Source organism: Arachis hypogaea, chromosome 2 (genome assembly GCF_003086295.3).
Source record: "Arachis hypogaea cultivar Tifrunner chromosome 2, arahy.Tifrunner.gnm2.J5K5, whole genome shotgun sequence".
Lineage (NCBI taxonomy): Eukaryota > Viridiplantae > Streptophyta > Magnoliopsida > Fabales > Fabaceae > Arachis > Arachis hypogaea.
This window is the reverse complement of record NC_092037.1, coordinates 99331176-99351593: the sequence shown is the minus strand read 5'-3', so window position 1 is coordinate 99351593 and position 20418 is coordinate 99331176. Positions and strand designations below refer to the sequence as shown.

General features: G+C 32.3%; 1 protein-coding gene and 2 long non-coding RNA genes across 12 annotated transcripts; 2 read left to right on the top strand and 1 right to left on the bottom strand.

Annotated features, from left to right (window-relative positions):
• The first annotated feature begins 3257 nt into the window (after positions 1–3257).
• LOC112756066 (uncharacterized) lies at positions 3258–7528 on the top strand. 3 transcript variants are annotated; one of them, XR_003179147.2, is made up of 6 exons: positions 3258–3480; positions 4578–4629; positions 6046–6213; positions 6324–6368; positions 6652–6730; positions 7225–7528. It is a non-coding gene; the product is annotated as an uncharacterized lncRNA (long non-coding RNA). The 3 variants fall into 3 exon arrangements; XR_003179148.2 differs by lacking the exon at positions 3258–3480 and adding an exon at positions 3539–3676; XR_003179143.2 differs by lacking the exon at positions 3258–3480 and having other exon boundaries at positions 4335–4629.
• A 1088-nt stretch (positions 7529–8616) lies between these two features.
• LOC140176257 (uncharacterized) lies at positions 8617–9640 on the bottom strand. The gene is made up of 2 exons (XR_011867140.1): positions 9163–9640; positions 8617–9076 (listed from the first exon to the last, which is right to left on the bottom strand). It is a non-coding gene; the product is annotated as an uncharacterized lncRNA (long non-coding RNA).
• A 276-nt stretch (positions 9641–9916) lies between these two features.
• On the top strand, positions 9917–17577 carry LOC112756017 (uncharacterized). Of its 8 annotated transcripts, none has more exons than XM_072206187.1 (13): positions 9917–10879; positions 11835–11969; positions 13356–13620; positions 13713–13785; positions 13867–13962; positions 14134–14184; positions 14812–14967; positions 15143–15336; positions 15630–15710; positions 16032–16078; positions 16452–16546; positions 16849–16900; positions 17003–17577. In XM_072206187.1, exons 10-13 carry the CDS (start codon positions 16058–16060, stop codon positions 17426–17428), a joined length of 594 nt encoding a protein of 197 aa, XP_072062288.1. In that variant the 5' UTR covers positions 9917–10879; positions 11835–11969; positions 13356–13620; positions 13713–13785; positions 13867–13962; positions 14134–14184; positions 14812–14967; positions 15143–15336; positions 15630–15710; positions 16032–16057; the 3' UTR covers positions 17429–17577. The 8 variants fall into 8 exon arrangements, with proteins under 8 accessions (XP_072062288.1, XP_025660219.1, XP_072062291.1 ...); XM_072206180.1 differs by lacking the exon at positions 16452–16546 and having other exon boundaries at positions 9990–10665; positions 10740–10879; XM_025804434.3 differs by lacking the exon at positions 16452–16546.
• The last annotated feature ends 2841 nt before the right edge of the window (positions 17578–20418 follow it).

Genomic DNA, 20418 nt, shown 5'->3' with positions numbered 1-20418 from the left:
CCCGGTCTTCTTCTGGACCCGGGACTACCAACTCATACTTTGGCTCGTCCTCCTCAGAAGTACAAATCCTGTGGTGAGTATGAAGATGAGTAATAAACTCAGCATCGACCAAGGGTTCCTCCCCTAGGACGTGATATCAACCCATTGAGAAAGAACATATACGAAAGCCCATTTCCTTTTCTTATAAAGGGTGACAAAAACCTACAAAAGAAAAAGAAAAGGAAAATAAAAAACACGGTCTCTAAAGGGATGATATACGGAACCAAAATCTACAAACCAAACTATCTACCTATAAAATAAAAGCATGCAAAACACAAAGCATGTCATGAAAGAAGAAAAGCTAACCTTTAGCCAAAAAGTGAAGGTTGGAAGAAGCAGAAGTCCAAACACAAGAACGCAACACGAACGAAGAAAGAAGAAATTTGAAAAATTGCAGAAACGAAAAAATGAAAGAGAGGGAAAGTATTTAATAACATGCTAAGGGACATAATGGTAAAAGCGGGGCAGTCATTAATGAGAATGCACCGTCCAAGACCTACGCACATCCCTAACGGACACGACGCTTGATTAGACGTAACTGTCAGAACCAAAAGGACACGGAAAGTCACGTCGGTCCTCCAACAAGTCGGCTACGACCCCGAGCAGAATACTCGAACCCAAATCTTGAAAAAATTGGGCTCGAGTAGGGGCACTGTTCATACCCTGGCCCAATAATAAAGGCCCAGGATCAAGCAAAGGACCTAATCCAAAGGTTGGGTCTCACCAGTACCAATCTTCATCCTATGAAGTCGGTACTCACCACGACCTGTCTAAAGAAGTCGGGCACGAGATTAGCTGGCGGATAAACACTCATTTAAATGAGTAACTACCCCTAGAATCTCTCTAACCACTTCCACGAGCCATATCTTAACCTCCCTAAGATAATGGAACGGTTAACACCTAAAAATGGCACTACTCCAACGGTGGTTATTGGTTCACCACTATAAATACACTGACACCTCAGGTATCTCTAAGCCCAATACTCTCTAGACCTGCTTACACCCTTGCTGACTTAGGTATCGGAGTGTCTTTGCAGGTACCACCTCCATCTCCTCACACAAACAAGTCGGACAGAACCTCCCGAGTTGCAGATCCTTCGGAATCCTCCTCCTTCACACATTTGGGCCAACCAACTCCATCTAGCCCATCAATATCCGGTTACCCACCGTAACAATTACCAATCGTTGAAACTGCATATCTGAATTTGTCACGAATTTAGCAAAACTGAACTGAAACTAAGGGAATTTAATTTCATTATGTGCTCCACTTCGAAGATTCTCGGGCAACGTAAAAAGCATGGAGGGAATGGAACTTGAACTTGCCCTATAAAGTTCCGTAGATGCTATTCCTCAATCAAAAATCGAGCTCCTCCTAAGAAATCTAACTTTAATCACATTCCATTAGGTTGGTCATAATAGGTGAGTAGATCCAACCATCCTTCGATAAAGTAGAGACTATTGCCTCTTCTTTGAACGCTTACATCCATGTAGTTGGAACCCGAATCAGTGAAGACAACTCGATGAGGTATTTCATGGATGTGATGCATTGTAAATGATTGTGGCAAAAGACAATCGAACTGGAACATTAGACGATAAGAATAACTTAGAGTAACAACAAATTAAAAATTATCAAAAGAATAATATAATAGAATGATATAATGAAATATTATAAAAAAATTATAAATTGTACCTTAAAAGGATCAAATTCAATAAAAAACGAAGAATACATTCTTATTCTATGAAGTAGTAAAAAAAAATACTAAATATAAAATTATGAATTCACTCACAAATTTAGATTCATGTACCACAGGAAAACACTATATATAAATTTTAGTAAAACAAAAATAAATATGTAAATTACCTATTATTAAGATAATTTTTTAACAATGCATTAAATATTGATTTGATACAATTATAATGAATATATATTCCTAAATTAGTATAATTATATATTAATTTCATCATATCACGGGTAACAAAGATCTTTTATTATTAGTATTACTATTATTGATATTATTATTATCATTAAAATGAATAAAAGTATTTTTAATTGATAATTGATAAGAAGTTTAATAATACATTAAATTTTGATTTGATACAATTATAATGAAAATATGTTTCTAAATTAATAATTATATATTATTTATTAAATATTAAATACAAAAATTATATTAAGGATATTTTTATAAAATAATTTAGAAAAATTATTTGATATACGTGAATTGGATAACAAAGATTTATTATTATTATTATTACTATTATTGATATTATTATTATCATTAAAATTAAAAGTATTTTTAATATAATTGATAAGTAGTTTTATAGTGCATTAAATATTGATTTGATATAATTATAATAAGGATATGTTGCTAAATTAGTATAATTATATATTATTCATTTAGTATTAATTATAATATAATTACAATAAAATAATTTAGAATAGAAAAAAAAATTTATTCGTTTTGGAGGAAACGGAGCATGAGAGATCGCACGTACCTTAGTAGTTGGGGAAAACCCAATTTAGTATACTAGTAATAATTTTTAAAACCGAGTTATTAGCCTTTGCCAAATTATTTTAATATGAGGATAAGATGATGTTTTGATTTAAGATTGATATTTAAGTGATTATATATTATGATATGTAAAAAATGTGTCCAACACGTATTTTACGTATTGTCAGAAAATGTTTGTTTTAATATGATAATAAAATTTATACGTACCGATACGTTTAAAAATATAAACAAATAATAATTAGAAATATAAAATTTATTTTCTACATCAGCATTTATTTTTTGTTTAAAATATATATTATATTATCATTTTTACTATAATATTTTTTTAATTAAATACAAATAAAAATATTTTTTTATTTAATTCTATAAAAAGACTTAAATATCTTTTTGTATGTTGGATAAAATGTAATCTCTTTAAATTAATCAAATATCAGTCATCTATTGATTTCTCGCCGCGCTCCTCCCACGTGCTCCCGCCGTGTCCCTTCCCTGGACCCTCTCTCTCCTCTGTCCTCTTCTGACCCACCACTGAAGCCCACACTCCCGCTCGGTCCGCCTCCGGGTGCGGGCCGGCCGTCTCGGTCCGTCGTCTCGGTTTCGGGACCTCGCCGTCGCCGAGTCGTCGTAGACCGTAGTCCGTGGTGAGTCCCTGCATCGTCGCTTCCCCTGTTCTGTCTTTTCCAAATTTTCCTTCTCCTTGTATTTTGAGATGATGTTGAATTGCTAACCAATTAATTTACTTTGTTTCTGATCTAAATGTTGCTATAAATCATTGTCGGTAAAATCATTGTAATATTTTTCCCAAATTGACGTTATTGCTTGAGATCTTATGTGTGTGGACATGCACGTGGCGGGTTGGGATTGAAGAAATCCCAGTCATTCGGATCTTTGGTTTGTGATTCAAACTCAATTGGGGTTCAGCCATTCAGGTGTGTGTGATTTGTTCTGATTCCAAATGTGATTGTTTTTTTTGTTCCTTTGTCGTGCCTGGTTTATGCAGATTACATGTTTGAGATTTTGATTCTATGGTTTTGAAGCTGAAAATTTTGCTATAGAATGTTCAATTTTCATTATATTCTATCACCTTCAATTTCGATAGTGAAGGTTTGAAGCCTTGATTCAAAGGTAAGAAGAGATAGTTTTTCAAGTTTATTGGCTGAATTAAGAAATTTGGGTTGCCCTGCAGTTAACTTGTTTCTTTTTAGCATTTCAGTTGTTAATTATGTCTATGTTCTTATTTAGCAATTCTATTGAAAGTATTCCAAAGTGCATATTTTTTGAACTACACTGTAAGTGCATCTGTTCAAGCAGTCTGTTTTTTTTTTTTAATCTTTATATCTGATTTCTTGACTGTCATTGAATATGACCCGTCATTTTATAAACACAGTTTTGCTTGTTGTCAGCTCAATAAATTCTTATATGAATCAGATAAGATATTAACTGATTGATGAAACTGTCCTGTATGAACCACAATGAAAGAAATAAAAATTTCCTTGGAGATGAAATATACTGTTTTAAATTAAGGTTTCTTTTATAATGCATTATTTCTCTTTTTTTTTTGCCAAAAATTTAATTTATTCAGTCAGAAATCAAGGTAACAAAGTAATTCCGTTAAAGTCAAAACTTACTTATTTATTTGATGTAATTCCTAGGATACATGTCATTATTGTTTCATGCTCACTGAGAACTTGTATGGATATCTCCCTTTTTAAAGTTGGTGGAAAGCAGATGCACAGGCTGAATTTGCCTTTTTAATTGCAAAGATAATTTATAACAATGAAATTAAAGGATTGGTTTTCATGGTTAAATTTATAGTTACCTCTTAGGTCCTAGATATCTTAGTATGCTATGTCTTATGTTGCTCAAATTCATCTGTTGCATGAACCATTCATATATGTATCTTTCCATATATCACATTATCTATTTTCTTAAAGGTGTGGTTTCTTTGATGATTCCATCAATATCATTGTTTATTTAATTGTTAATCCAACACTTTGTTCATGTAAAATAAATTGAATGCTTCTAGGTTTGGGTAAAGTGGGGAGAGAGACGCCAGTTCATTGCCCAGAACAAGCTAGGTAACTTAATGATAATTTTTTATAATAGATCAGTTGTTCATTCCTTCTTTGAATTGTCCAGTTATATTTAGGTCTTCCTAGTTTGTGATTAGTTCAACAATTGTCTGTGATTTGACTTTTAGGTTGGATAGTACTTGATTTTGTTACAAACTAGAAATTTGCTTCGATTCACACTTTCACTGTATCAACTGGTCTTTCACTCACTTACAGCTCATAACAAGCATGCCAGTAGCATTTGTCATAGTATACGGAAGATGTAGCTAATTGAAATGCAGATTTTGATTATTTGGGAAGTCTTTTGTGAACAAATTTTACAAAAATATATTCCTGTTGCCTCCATCTAGGCATGTTTATTATGCATGGTGATGCTCATTAAATTGTTTAGGAAGTATTTTTCTTAAAATTTTACAAAAATATAATTATTTCTATACTTTTATTTGCATATATAATAAACTTCTAATATCTGGTTTTGGTGCTTTTTGAGAAAAGGGATAGTTTCCTAGGTGCTTTTTTCAAACTTGTTATTATACCAGTTGCAATTTGGATTAGTATGACTTAGAGGATGTATCATTAGCTCATTACTTTAAACACAAACTATATTACCTTACTAACACAAGTTGAGGCTAAAATCATGTTTGGGCTTTGGGAGTTGGGACATAGCTCAGCTCAATTTTATTGAGCATATTTGAAATGAATTGAGACTTGGTTTGCATGCTTCAATTCATTAACTGGGCTACTTTTTCAATGCCAAGACAAACATGCACTATGATTCTAATTAGATCCAATGATAATTGCATAGTTAACGGAACTAGCTTTTCAAGGTTGAATTGGTGATTTTAATGAATAAGCTATAAACCTCAAAGTGTCCATATTGTTAAATATCCGATGTTCTGAATGCTGCATGACATCTACATCTTCAAAGAACTACCCTGAATTTAGTTTATAATTAATTTTCAGTTGAACCAGTGGGACGATCTTATTTTTCACTTCCTCCCGCCAGGCTCACCTTTCTTTCTGTTATATTTTTATGCTTACATATATTCTTTACAGGGATGACTTCCTGTCACAAGGTAGTTGGTGATATCAGTGCACTTAGGAGGTTGTATTATAATATGTACAAATTTTCTTATTTCACAAAAATAGTTTTGCACTTGGTTGACTCGGTTAAGTAACAATAGAAGAAGGAAGTATGTAATGCATGAATCATAATAAAATAATGGCCTAATTAAGCAACAAGATCCATTAGTTTACCTTAGGTTTCTTGAAATTTATTACCATGTTAATATTCTGGGGTAAAAAGTAAGTGAAAGATTATTGTGCGATTTTATGTTCATCTGTCCTGTGTTAGTGGTTTTTTCCTTGGTACTGTTCACTAATTTAGACAAGTGCCTTTCTCTAATATGCCCTCATTTTCAGGAATGTCACAATACACATATTTCATAACAATTTGATCACCGGTGAAAACTCATATAGCAAACTCTCTCTTGTTGATTTGAGGAGCTGTTTGATTTAGCTAATTCAGATTCAACTGCCACTTCTCAGTACCAATTTAGCATTACCGTTTGTTAGCTCTATAATGAACAGGTATTGTTCTCTTTTACTTACTATATACAACTTTTCTGGTATCCAATGTTTGCTTCCTGGTAACTGTTGGCATTAGATTATCAAGGCCTTTTTTTTGAATGTTCCTGCAGGCTAGAGATCTTGTCTTGATTTTGCAATGACTCCTTCTCATTGAGGTAAATATTCGTCATGGAATTTCGTAGCAGACAACATGTTAGTTTATTAGTTATGTATTTTTAGTTTTTACTGACTTCCTGAAGTTCCTTTCTAGCAGTAGCATCTATAGTTGTAAAGACGGTTGTCATGATGTTTTGAGAATCTCTAGTAAAACATCTCAAGATGGTTAATAATAATATTATCGTTCTTTGGCAATAAAGGTCATTTGAATTGGGAGTTTGGCACAGCCCAATATTTTTCATTGTATGGTAATTTGTTTTTCTTGTTCAATGTTCATCTCAGGTGCAAGATTTACACCTTATTATTCCTGGCTATTTCTTTTGAGTGGAGCAGTGATACACGCCCGCTTTCTTATCAGCAGGTTAATATTGTGTACATTAAAATTGCACTTTCATGGATATTCTGATATTTTGGAAACTATGAGAGTAGACTATTAATTATTTCTTTATTATGCATATATATCAATTTTATAGATAAAGATAATGTTCCTAGCTATATAGATAAATATGAGTAGAAAAATGATGCAAACTCTATTGTAATTAGAACATACAAAGTAAGTATATGCCAATCAAGCAGTTTCCAGAACTCTTTCAAAATGCAGCTGTGAGTATATGCTGAGCAGGAAAAGAGGGGAATTTGTGTGATATTCAGTACAGTTTGAATAATATGTATCAGCTTTGCGTAGGGTCTTACATTTTGTAAAGGTCTAAAGGGAAGTTAGGGTGTTTAATGCGACCATTCAAATGGTTATTGTAATTGATATTAGTTCAGAACAATTGGAATTTTTAATTTATGCATGTTAAAATTGCTGATTCTATCTCCCTTTCTCTAATAATTCTTCATGCATGTGTACAGGATCTGCCACAGACTTTTCCTGGCCATCCATGGTTGGACACTCTCGAGGACATGCTGCTCTTAGACGTGTTCTTGTTGTTTATTCTTTATGCGATTCTAATGTTGGATATTGTCAGGTGGATTTGATCTGCTCTTCCTTCTTATTCTGAATTATTTTCCCCTCTCTTAAGTTCTTGTTGGATGATCTGGCCTCCTTGTTTTCAGGATGCTTGTATTGTAGATCAGAATTGTAAAATTTAATACCTTAATAACTTAACTGTTACTGTTATAATGTGAATAAATGTCAACTTAGGACATTGTGCTATTTCATTGCCCTAGATTTACATTATTAAAGAGGCATTTGCACCTGTTCAGTTTAACTTTTGTTAGCTCGACATTTTATTTTAATAGTGTAATAGAGAGGAATTGGTTGTATAATAAAGTGGTGGTTTGTAATTTTGAAGTGTAAAGGTTTTGGAAAATCTTTACTCACTCTTGATCTCAACATCTGAGGGCAACAAGCAAAAATACGGATGCATTTAGGAAATATAAATTCTCTTATTAATTATTATACATATATCATATCACTTTAGAGGATTCATTTGTGAATTATTTATCAACAAAAATTATGAGATGTAGATTTATCTTTTTGGGGTGAGATGTCGCCAGTTTCAGCGATAATGGCAATGAAGAACGATCGATACTTATTTGATAGCTAATAACTACCTGAGTATTTAATTTCTGTTGACATTTATGTAAGCAATCCATTTAATTTTTTAAATAATTTTGGATAAAATATAATATTTAAAAAGGAGCATGTTACTTCCATGGGTGAATTATACTACAAGATCCACGGTTATATCTTACAAAACTTGATCTTCAATTATAATGGCAAAAAAGCTGTCAATTGGAATAAGGACAGGTTCAATGATGTATCATCTATTACATGCCCACACTGACCTATGCTTCATGAAATACCAAGAGAAGACTGCAGATGCAGATCATCCATCTCTGCAAGTTCTTTAGTAATTCATCTTGAGAAGCTATCAACCTTCTTCAGCATCTGTAGAGCAGCCCTACCACCCTCGACACAAGTAACTGTTGCCCTATATTTCTGTAAAACACCTTCTGCAACTTTTCTGTTCACTGCATTAGCATCAACCACCAAAATTCTTTTTTGTAATGATAGATTCCCAAGTTTGGATACTTTCTTTCTAGTTGTTTGCCTTTTTTCAATTCCAAGGGATTCTCTATAGGAGCAAACCAAAACACTCAGCCAAAAAGGCTTCATTAATATATCATCAATGACACCTAAACTAGAAGAGACTGTATAATCAAACTATGGAGTAAAGTAACTTTGGTTATTACGTTTGAATAAACATACAATCGAGTAAAGTAACAGAAAAAAGATTTATCAACGGTAAATACTCATTCAGCCTTAATTATTTACAAAAGAACTTCTACTTTCAAAGTCCACTTGCATGGGGAATTAAATACTAAGAAAAAGCCAGCAAATATGGCATGGCTTATGGTTAATAATTCAAACTGTTACATAGAGATATTTAGGGAATAGCCAATTATAAAAAATTGTATTGAGTGGTTAAAGAAATGCAACGAATAAGGATGAAACAAGAGTTTGGCTACAGCCATAGACAACAATATCTAGGATACATGAAACCTGTTGGCTCTGCTTCCTCTAGAAATTTTTTTAACATCTTTGGATGGTACTCTAGAATCTCACAATATATAAGTTCTTCTACATCTTCCTTTGTTATCCTGCGTCTCTCAAACTCAAATTCCATCTTTGTAACTGGCTGGCAGAAGGTTTTCTCTCAACCTTGGCCAAGCCTTTAAAATATGGAGCCGCTAACGCCTAACAATATCATACACAAGATACCAAGTTAATAAAAGATTACCAAAGAAACTGAACCAAAGACGGATGAAAATTCAGAATTCAACCTCTTCAGCAGAAGGCCAATCTTTAGGCTCAAGGGCCAACATTCTATCTAACAAACGAAGAGCAAGGGGGTCTGCATTAGGAAACTTCTGGGAGAAAGGAACTGGCTTCTTCTTGGGTATGCTGCTCAAGTATCTCCGAGCTTTCTCATTCCTTACCTATTAATATGCAACCAAGGTTGCATTGAGTAAAAACTAAAACACACAAGACTGCAAAGAGGAAGGGAAACTGAAGAACAGATCCTAGCACACTACAAGATTTCTGCTTGTTTATGGAGATTTTTTTGTGGAAGTTTTGAAAAACCTCCCTAACATATTTTATTTATGGCAAAATATAAAACCTCCATTAATTAAAACTAGTTTAAATTTCTAAGCCCAATTTTCTAAACCAATAGCCAGTGCCTAACCTATTCTGATTAAACCCAAACAAATTTAACTCAAAAAAAAACTTAGACCAAAAAAATTGGAAGAGGAAGAAGAGGGAGAACACTACAAAAAAAATATCCATTTAACCACATTTTTTAGGCTACATTTGAAAAGCGTAATATAGGAATAGGTTACGCTTTTTTCTGTGTTTTTTTTTTAGGAAAATAAAAAATACATTTGTAGCATCACTTGAAAATTGTAGTCTTAGATATTATAAATGTCACTTATAAAGTATAGCCTTATCTTAAAAACTATGAGTTCACTTTTTACACCAAAAAATACACTTTTAAAAAATAACCTATTTATCAGATTTTAGGTACGCTTTAAAAGTGCTGTCTAATGTATCTCAGATCAAATGTCCAACACTCTAATATTTGTTTTTTTCAATTTTCAGCAAATAATACACATACAAACACTTAGCCAAATAAAATGAAAACATAAAAGTGTAAAACCCCAGCTTAGCTTTTCCCTTCTTCACGCCACCCCCAACCCAGAGAAGACTCTGCGCCATCACCACTCACTATAACATCCCTAATTTCTAACCCAAAATCCCCAAACTAACTCAGAAAATCCTAATTTCCCCGATTCCTAACCCTAACAGCCGCAACCTCACCCTCCTTCAACGTAACAAACAAAAGCAGCCACTGTAGAGAGAAGAGGGACCGGGAGAAGAAGAGAAGAGAGGAAAGGCCTGCCCAGCCGTCACCACCGCAGCGCCGCTGCAGCTATTGCCACCTTCAGAGCTGCGGAAAGTCGTCCTCCCTGCCGTCGAATGCCGCCGTCGTGTCGCACATGAGAGAGAGAGAGAGAGAGAGACAGATTCGAGAGGAGCTACCCACGATCGCTGCCGTCGAAGCCAGGCTCGTCGCCGTCACCACCTACGAAGCTGCGAGGAGCCGCTGTCGTGCTCGTGTCGCTGGGCGCCGTCGAGCTTCCCTCACCCTGAGCCGTCGATCTGTCGCCACCGCTACAAGGGCTTGTCGCTGGAGCCACGACTGTCACTGAGCTTCCGTCGCCGCTGCCGTTCAAGCCGCTGCTGCCGTCGATTTGTAGTTGCTGCGATTGGAGCCACTAGCGGGGGTGAGTTGCTACTGCCTTGTTGCCGTCCTAATCATATTCAACGTCCACTGCCCTGAGCTGTTTCTGCCCTTCAGTTTGTTGAGTTCGGATTCCTTGTGCTACTGTAACTGTCATTACTGAGGTGGGAACCAACGTTTCTGTTTGGCTGCTGCTGAAGGTCTTCCACCATCACTGGAGCTGCCCAGAATCATCGTGGAAGCTGCCAAGATATATGGTTGATTTCTAATTATGCCAAGACATCATCACTAATTAAGTTTTATGTTGATTTTTTTTATTTTATTTTATGTCCTGACTGCATTATAACTTGTGAATTCCATTTCCTTTTTGATATTCAATGTTTTGACAAACTGCCATGGTTTATAATCTATTGATACTTGCCATTTTCATGCTTAATCAGTCTGATTTAGAGATATTTTGGAGCTGACTAAGGCTTTTAACATGAAAGAGACTGAGGCAAAGGCATATATATATTTAAAATCCTGATTACTTTCCTTTAATGCATCACAGCCTTTAATGCATCAGCTTGCTCTTTTTATTTTGTTATGCTTCTGTTTTGTGTTGCCTCCTTAATAGTAAAAAAGATTAAGGAGGCTCTATTTTGTGTTTTAGTTAATAGTTTAAGGATTAAGACATGATATTGACTAATGAATATGAATGAATAGTATTATCCTATTGTGCATTTCACCAAAACTCCTTATTTAACAGCTAATATTATATATAGTTCTACGTTCCTAGTAATCTTAGTGGAAAGTAATTAGCTGAAGTTGCTGGTTTTTTGTTGCAAAGTGGTAGTTAATTACTACACTCACCTAACTATATCAGCTTATAACTCTCGAGGGGTAAAATATCTACATAAAGGTAGTGATGCTTTATTTGAATGTATTGATTTTTGTTTATCTATATAAAGACTTGTTTGAGAAGTGCATGGAGATTGCTCAGAAGTCTCTTGATGATGTACATGATGTTGTCCTTGATAGTTATTCAGATGATTGTTACTAAGAAAGTTATAGATTGTCCTTGATAGTTATTCTGTGTTGTCCTTGATTGTCTTATGGATTTTGTGCTGGAGTTGTAGATTTTCTGTTCTTGGTATTAGATTTCTTTGTTTTCTCTTTTCAAATAGGATATTGTGAAAAGCTTATTTTTGGTTTTATAATGTAACTGTTTAGGATGCTGGTTTCAATCGTAATCATTCCAGTGAAGTTTCTTCTCCGGTTGCTGGGCACTTTCCAGGTTATATGGACTATCAAGTAGGAATGAGACCACAGATCCCTGTTGAGAGAAAATGGGCCCTCGGGATTCAGGTGCAGTGTTTTACTTGGCTAAATATATAGTTATTAGACTTGCAATGCTGTTATGCTTAAATATATAGTTATTAGACTTGACTTTCTTTTACTGCTGGCTACTCTGGATATCTAGTCTATCTTTAAAGTTTTGCAGGTATTTAATTTCCTGATTATTTTGGTTATTTCTCTAAATAAACTCTGTATATTTCTTAATATTAGACAAGTTGTGTTACTTGCAATAATAATACTCCTTTTTATACACTTCCAACTTTTCAATATAAAAAAACTATAATTGAAAAAATAAAAAATAATTGTATACTATTTTCTAAATAAAAAAGTCAATAGGTTAAGATATAACAAAAAATAGTGTAAGTATTACTTCTCAATGTTAGAGTTGCTTATAGCTATCAAACAAGTTGGTATGATCCATTTAGGCCTACTTGACTAATTATATATCAAATATGTGCGTCTCTAAAATGAAAGCTTAGTCCATTTAAAAGAAATTCACTGAGCTAGATAAACTAGTCCATTTATTTTTATTTTTTATTTTTTATTTAAATAGGCAGTTTTTTATTAAAAAATTAAAAAAATGGGCTAAAATAACTTGAGATTGTTCTAAAATCTGGGTAAGGGAATTTAGCAGCCTTGATTTCAAAGTTAACAACAAAGTTATTTTATTGAGATTAAGTAGAGGTAGAATCTTGCAGGTGAGTTCTTTTATTTCAGATATCAGAGTTGTGTATTGTGGTGTACTAAGAAATTGTCTTGCTTCTTTGAAGAACAAGTGATATGCTTGTGTCTTATTTTATTTTCTGGATATAGTTAATCAAAGTGTGTGTTATCTGTTTCTTGGATATAGTTAATCATGTGTTATCTGTTTCCATTTATTTTTCATAGAGAGAATAGATGCAAATGGGGTAGAAATTGGTAACTCATGCAATGTTTTTCAACTTCATATGTTTAGTTTGAGTGAAGATTTGAATGGAACTAAAGTATTTATAACAGATTTGTGTTGAATGGTAGTATACTTAACAGATTTTTATAATCAAGTGTGTGCTAGAACTAGTTGCATGAAATGTTAGTCAGTGTCTATTTGGATTAGAAAGAATTCAAGAATGGAATACATGTATTCAGATTAGATTTGAGTTAGAGTTCATTGTGCACTACCACATACTGGTTGTGACTTGTGGCAAAACATGTTCTTTGGATTAAATCATGACTTAAAATCTGTTTATATGGATTGTGGAGTATCACTGCTTCTAGTAAGGGTCTAATGTTGTTTGCTGTAGGCTTATAAAGCATTGAATGAGTGGGTTATCAGGTGATTTATTACATTGTTGTTTCCTTCAATTAGTATTGAAATCAAGAATTAATTGGAAACTTTGGTCTATGAATAATTTGTAGGTAGAGGAGCGTGGTGTTCCAGTGGAAGAATTGTTAGAAGCTGATGAAGTTTTCTGCACCGGAACTGTTGTGGTTATCAACCCTGTTTTCTCTGTAACCTATTGGGATTGTGATACTGATTTCTGGTGGCATGTATCAATGAATTTTCGAATAATGATTTATTTTTCTGTGTGACATGTTTGTATTAATTCATCAACACTAATTCATCACTAAGTTATGGAGTTCTAGTTAATACGAGCTCTTTGTTATTCACTGCTCTAATCAGGTTACTACTCTATCTTAAGGACCATCAATTGCTTGTTGGTTGTTACTTCTTTTACAATCTTTACCTTATTGTATTTATGAATCATCAAACAGCTGGAGCAGAGGTGCAAGCATTGGGCATCATAGTGATGATAACAGACCCTACCTCAAACAGCGGCACTTTGCAGTCAGGATTCCACTTTCCATTACTCCTCTCTTTTATTGAATTTTATTTAATACTGTTGTTGACAATTTTGGTTCATCAAAGGTGGTGTGCTATTTAAATAATTATGGCAAGGATTTCAATGATGGACTCTTTCGTTTCCGGGATGGCCAGCCAATGTCAATTATGCCAATGGCTGGAGTGAGTTTATACTCTTTCACTACTACCACTTGTGTTTTTCTTTTCTGGTCAAATGGTTTCTACTGCTAAATAAGGAGAGTGATTTCTCAAAATTTCATTATTGAAATGATTCAATGTAAGAGGAAATGTTTCGCTTTTTAATTTATTTTATCCTTTTTTATCTTTTAACAGGATGTTCTGATGTATACTGCTGAACAGCGAAACATTCATTCTGTTGATGAGGTATATTCAATTGTGCTCCTTTCTTGCATGCCCTTACTTACTTGGCCTTGTACATAATCATCTGTTTTATTTCAATTTAAATCTCCTTCTCCCGGACTCCGTGTCCTTAGAAGAAAAGGGATAGAAGAGAAAACAGGAAATCATAATTTTCATCTTTGATAATTACCTGATGGGAAACCATATTAATTCTTGAAAAGAGTACTTACTTTAGGGTACCATTCTAAAGATTCCAGAATGCTGAAATGAAATAGTCAAGGATGTATCTGGTGCTTTCACTGATTTATGTCAAAATATTATTTTGGTGAATTGGTCATATGAACTCATTTGATCTTCTTTACAATTTGTGTAACTGAATTATTAGTTCCCGAGGAAGGTGTGAATGTGATTGAGGGTAGCAACTAGCAACTAGCAAGTAGCAACAATAAGAGAAGAATCCTAGGTTTACTTTTGTGGCTTCATGTTTGGTTTCTATCCTTTTTAATTCTCATTTTTCTTTTTTTTTTTTTTTTTTCTTGCAAAACAGGTCTAGCTCTCTGAACTTCAAAGAAAGTTGTCTATATTGATGACTATAACACAAGAAATCATTGCCACCGAGCTTAAATTATTAATTTTTTTTTATATAAACAGGTCTAGCTAAAGGTGTTGCTGTTGGAATATCTATAGCTGGAACAAGTGGGGTTCTGCCATTATTAATTTGTGCTTGTGTTAGATATTTCCAGAAGAAGGAAAAAGAAAAAATTAAATTGCCAACAGAAGATTTTATATCAAGTTCAACCCAAGATGGTAACTGTATTTTATTGAAATTCTAGGCTTCTTAATCTACTATTTGTTTCTTTCTATTTGATTAAGTTATATTAACTATGACACAATGTTAAAATGTTCAATGAATTAATTATGTTGTGATCATGAATTCATAATAATAACACTTTTTGTTTCTTTTTTCCTTATCCTTGTAAAGCATCTAGCAGTGGTGAATATGAAACTTTAGGATCCACAGCTGCTAGTGCTTCTGGCCTTCCAGCAATTATGGCGGCAAAATCGATGGAATTCTCTTATCAAGAACTAGCCGAGGCTACAAATAACTTCAGCTCTGATAACAAAATTGGTCAGGGTAGATTTGCAGCAGTCTATTTTGCAGAATTGAGAGGCCAAGTAAAAACAAGCCAATTATATCTTTAATAATGTTATATAATCTTCCAGAATTAAAAGGAAAAATAAATTATCTTTGACCATTAGTAGCTTATCTGCATAATTTTATTGATAGTTAAAGATAGTAAAAATGGTAGTTAGGCATTTGGCAAACGAATAAAATTGATGAGACGTGGCAAGGGACCACATACATATACATAATAAATATAATAATAATAATACTAATAATGCTACAAGATTAGTGGTCCTATCTATATATGATTTTGCAAACCCTTTGATGAAAATTTCAATGCTAGTTGGTGAAGATCAACACAAAAAGTCCACAAACAACAAAGAGGTGGTGGAGCCATGAAGGTATTAATATGTCAGCATTAAAGGTTAGCTCTAAATTATAAAATGTTCTTCTATTGTTGTGTTCTGTTCTAACCAAAATTCACATATCAGAAACCCGTGAGCATCACAGTGTAACTCTCACAAGTTTTCATAACAGTGAGTTCCATATAGGAATAATAACAGGCAAAGATTTTTGTATATAAATCCAAGGCTATAATCTGCAGCTTTTGGAGTGTTTAGCAAAGTTGAAATTAAAGATATCATATATCTCTTGATGAGTAAGCTTCTATAATATGATTTTTTTAAGAATGTTATGTACCAAACTTAATCATCAGCTTTTAATTCTGGATGGTTTCATTTTGCAGGATATTAGGAAGAGTTTAATTATCTTATGGAGATTTCATCTGAATTGGTAATAACATATTCATATCTATAGTTTAGCACATGTATGTTATCAAAATCAATTATGAAATTTTTTGCATTATTGTATATTATGTATATGCAAGGTATAATGGAGGATCCTAATAGCTTTCTCTGGCACTTAAGCTCTATTGATACTTGTGCCTAACTACCATTTTAACCATTTAGTTCTTTATCTCACACTGTTCCTGTTTATATCCACCGTGATGTGAAACCTGCTACCATATTAATATATAAATACTTCCGTGAAAAGGTTAGTTTATTGTAATATTCTTGGTAATAATCATTATTTTCCAATTTTTGTTTTCTTTTTTCTGATGAGACTAATATTAAAACTGTCTAATAAGGTTTTGGAAATTCACCAGGTTGCAAATTTTGGGCTAACTAAACTTAGGGAAGTTGGAAGCTTTTTATCACTTCATACTCGTCTTGTGGGAACATTTGGATACATGCCTCCAGTGTAAGAACTTAGTTGTTAATTGTCTTAGAACATAACAGTAAGTATTAGAAAATATAAAATAAGTCAACGAAAGTTGTGGTTGATACAATTTATAGATTCTGAATGTCTAAGAACTTGGTTTGACATGACTGAATTTATAGATTCTTGGGTTGGGCATAATGTCAGATGTGAGTGTTATCTCTACTTTAGTGACATCTTTTTTCCATTCTTGATTCAAAATGATATCTTCCTTTGATTTTGGTCATCTCTGCTTTGTATATTATTGATATTTTGCACCCAATTTAATGTTATTTCTACTTTAGCGGATCAAAATGCTTCAACCAGCTAAAGGTTGTTATGGGCGCAGCACCAACAGTAAGTTTTACTCTCATCATTATGATCTTGTGTTATCAGAATGTGAACTTCATATTATGTTTCTATGTAGATTGAATTTTAACAAATTGCTAAATTATGCAGATACTTCTGGCAATCAAATCAGAAGAAAACAAGCTACAAGAAGTCATGGTTGGATTAGCAGCAAATGTTTTCACATTCATGTCCTCTCAGGAATCAAGCTATGTATTTCAAGAAGCCGGAATCATTGAAGTTGAACTGGCAAGTATACTAGTACATATTCTCAAGAAGCACAAGTATCCGGCAACAAAGGTGCTGAGGATAAGGAGGTTTGCCATAGAGTTTGCGATTTGGATGATGAAAGACAAAGCAGAAAACATAGATACCTTCAAGCATATGGGAATGGAGAAGGTGCTGGAAGGTGTATTAGAAATCACATCAGAGCTTGAAAGCTTCAATGTTTTCTCTGGTACTGTTGGATTGAACAGGCACAATCTAACAATTCACTCACTGGTTGAGACAGCCTTCAAGTTGCTGGAAAATAGGTGAAGTAATACATCACTTTTGAACCATATTGTAAAATCAGTAATCCATGTTAACGTTGAGCAAAAATTGTAAATTTGTAACACCGTACACTGTTGTTTGTTTTGTGTAAATGTGTATTATCCCACATTAATTTTGATTTTGGTTTTGGTTTTTGGTTCTGATGGTTATTTATTTATTTTTCCCTCTAGATTTTGATTCTTCAGTCGAAGAATCAAGGCTTTATTGATTTATATCAATAAGAACCAATTATTAATGAAAATTCAGGAGGAACACTTTTCAATGCTATACTCCATGGCATTTATATTTATTAAATTTTGATATTAAAAAATAAATTTTTAATTTGAGAGTATGTAAATGAGATGAGATTAAGAATGTTTTTAAATTAAAAAGAAATAAATAATTATAGAATTTGTGGAGGTTTGAAAATCTCACAAAATAGTTAATTTTTATTAAATTAAAAAATTAATTTGTGGGGGTTTTCAACTGTTACAAAAGTGATTTAAAACCCCCACAAAAGTTTAATATAAAATCTCTACTAAACATACATAAAATTCTCCACTAAATAGATTGTGGAGGTTTTTAAAAACCTCAGCAAAAGCACCTTAAATTTTTTGGGGTTTTAGAAACCTCTACAAACTATTTGGAGGGGGTAATAAACCTCGACAAATAAAAAAAAAATTGCCACAAATAAACAAAAATCTTATAGTGGCAATGGCTTCAAGAGATGGTGTTTCAAGAAGATCAGTCATGAGATCCAATTGATGGACAACATTCTTCCTAGGGAAAAGAGGCTTTCCAGTCAAAAGTTCTGCGAAAATGCATACAATGCTCCATATGTCTATAGCTGGTCAAAAGTTCTGCGAAAATGCATACAATGCTCCATATGTCTATAGCTGGTGTATACCGGAAAGAAAATGATTTCAGGTAATAGTGATTTACTGAATGAAATATAATAGATAAGTGAAAGACACACAAGTAGATTCATAAACCAACTAAAGTATTTAGCATATGGCAAGGAAGCATAAACATTTGCAAGACCAATTATTATTTATTAACCACACGCAAGCCCCATATCCAGCACACAACTAAAACAGTAACAGAACAAAATTTCAATCACCAAAAGAGTATAAATTCATACATAGGTAATAGATACATTCACAAGTCACCACACATATCATCTCCTACCTCTCAACATCCACTAAATTCCTCCCTAAAAATACAAAACACCAATTCAAAACATATTAAGATACATACATGTAAATCTAAATATACATATGAGTTGAATAACTTTACCTTTTTTCTCTGATCAGGCAGCATCTTTAAATTTTTTACAATATATTATATACTATATTTTGATTATCCATTTTTTTTAAATTGATTAAGAAACAAATTTGTATATTTTCGGTTTAAAAAATGAATTTATATTTTAAATTATTTTTTTCATGTTTTTTGATCAATTATGTTTATTCATATAAATATTTTTTACTTAAAAAAAAGTAAAGAATAATTCCAACCCAATTTCATCCCAAACAAATTTAATAACATCCATTTTTATCGCATAAAGCCATAATGAAAACTATTCCTAGAAATTTGCCAAGTTCACTCTAAGTTAGTCAATTAGCCATAATCACTCTTGTAAAGCTGCTCTCTAATTAAAAATAAAAGCTAAAAACTGCTGTACCTACAATACATTGTCATTATAGCAAAGTTTTAAAATCAAACTGGTTATCAAATCGTTCTAACTACTGATTTACTAGTTTAATTGGTTTGACTGTAGTTCAACCAAAAAAACTGTTTTTTAATAAAATAATACATAAAATATAAATACACAGAGTAAAACATAATTATAATCTAATATAAACTTTAAAATATCATCAAAAGTAAAAATATTACTTAAACCACAATATTATGATTTTTTCAAAATACAAACTCAAAAGTCAAATTAAAAAAAAAACCATAAAATGCCATATGATAAACTATTTAAGATTATTCACAATCCTACACCACACAATTATGAAAAATCACAGTTTACAGATTAACTAACAACAATTATTTAAGATTATTCACAATCCTAACCAACACAATAATGAAAAATCACACTTCATATATTAACTAACAACAACTATTCAAGATTATTCATAATCCTAAACTACAAAGTAATGAAAAATCACAGTTCATAGATTAATGGACAACAATTATTTAAAATTATTCACAATCCTAAACCACACAGGAATGAAAAATTAGAGTTTACAAATTAACTAACAATAATAACAGTTAAAAAAAATCTAAAAGAGAGCAAATTGAGTAGTGAGCACACAGGAAGACAGAGAGCACGACTGGAGGGGCTGACCCGGCTGAAGGGGTGGAGCGCGGTAGAACAGAGATAATATATATTAACTATAATCACAAATTAAACAATTTTAAATGAAATAATTTATATAACGATAATCTTATTTATTGTTATAAATACTGAATTAAATAAGTTATTATTATTTTTTATTTGAAACTATTTTTTATTAAACTAGCCTCAATATTACATATCAAATAATGCAAAATATAATTTCATACCCACTTTAATAACTTTACCATATATACAATAATGTTTCTCATAAAACTTAAGCAAAATAAATTATTTCAAAACTATTTACCATCCAAATATAAAGTAATAATTCTGATATAAATTAGCTTATATATAAACATTAAAGTAATTACATATATATAATTATTAAAACGACACCATTAAAAAAAACCAATTTTAAACAAAAAAAAATCCAAACCAAATTATATTTATTTTATAATTTGGTTTTAATCTACATATATAGTTATTAATAAAATACTAATAATTTTAGGAATATCGTGTTGAAAGTCACGTTCTAGAATTCAACATCCAAATCTTTTGTACTACAAATTATTTTAAACAAAACACCTTTTAAATTTAACTTTAATTTAAACATATTTAATTTAATTTACAAAAATAACAATTTTTAATATTT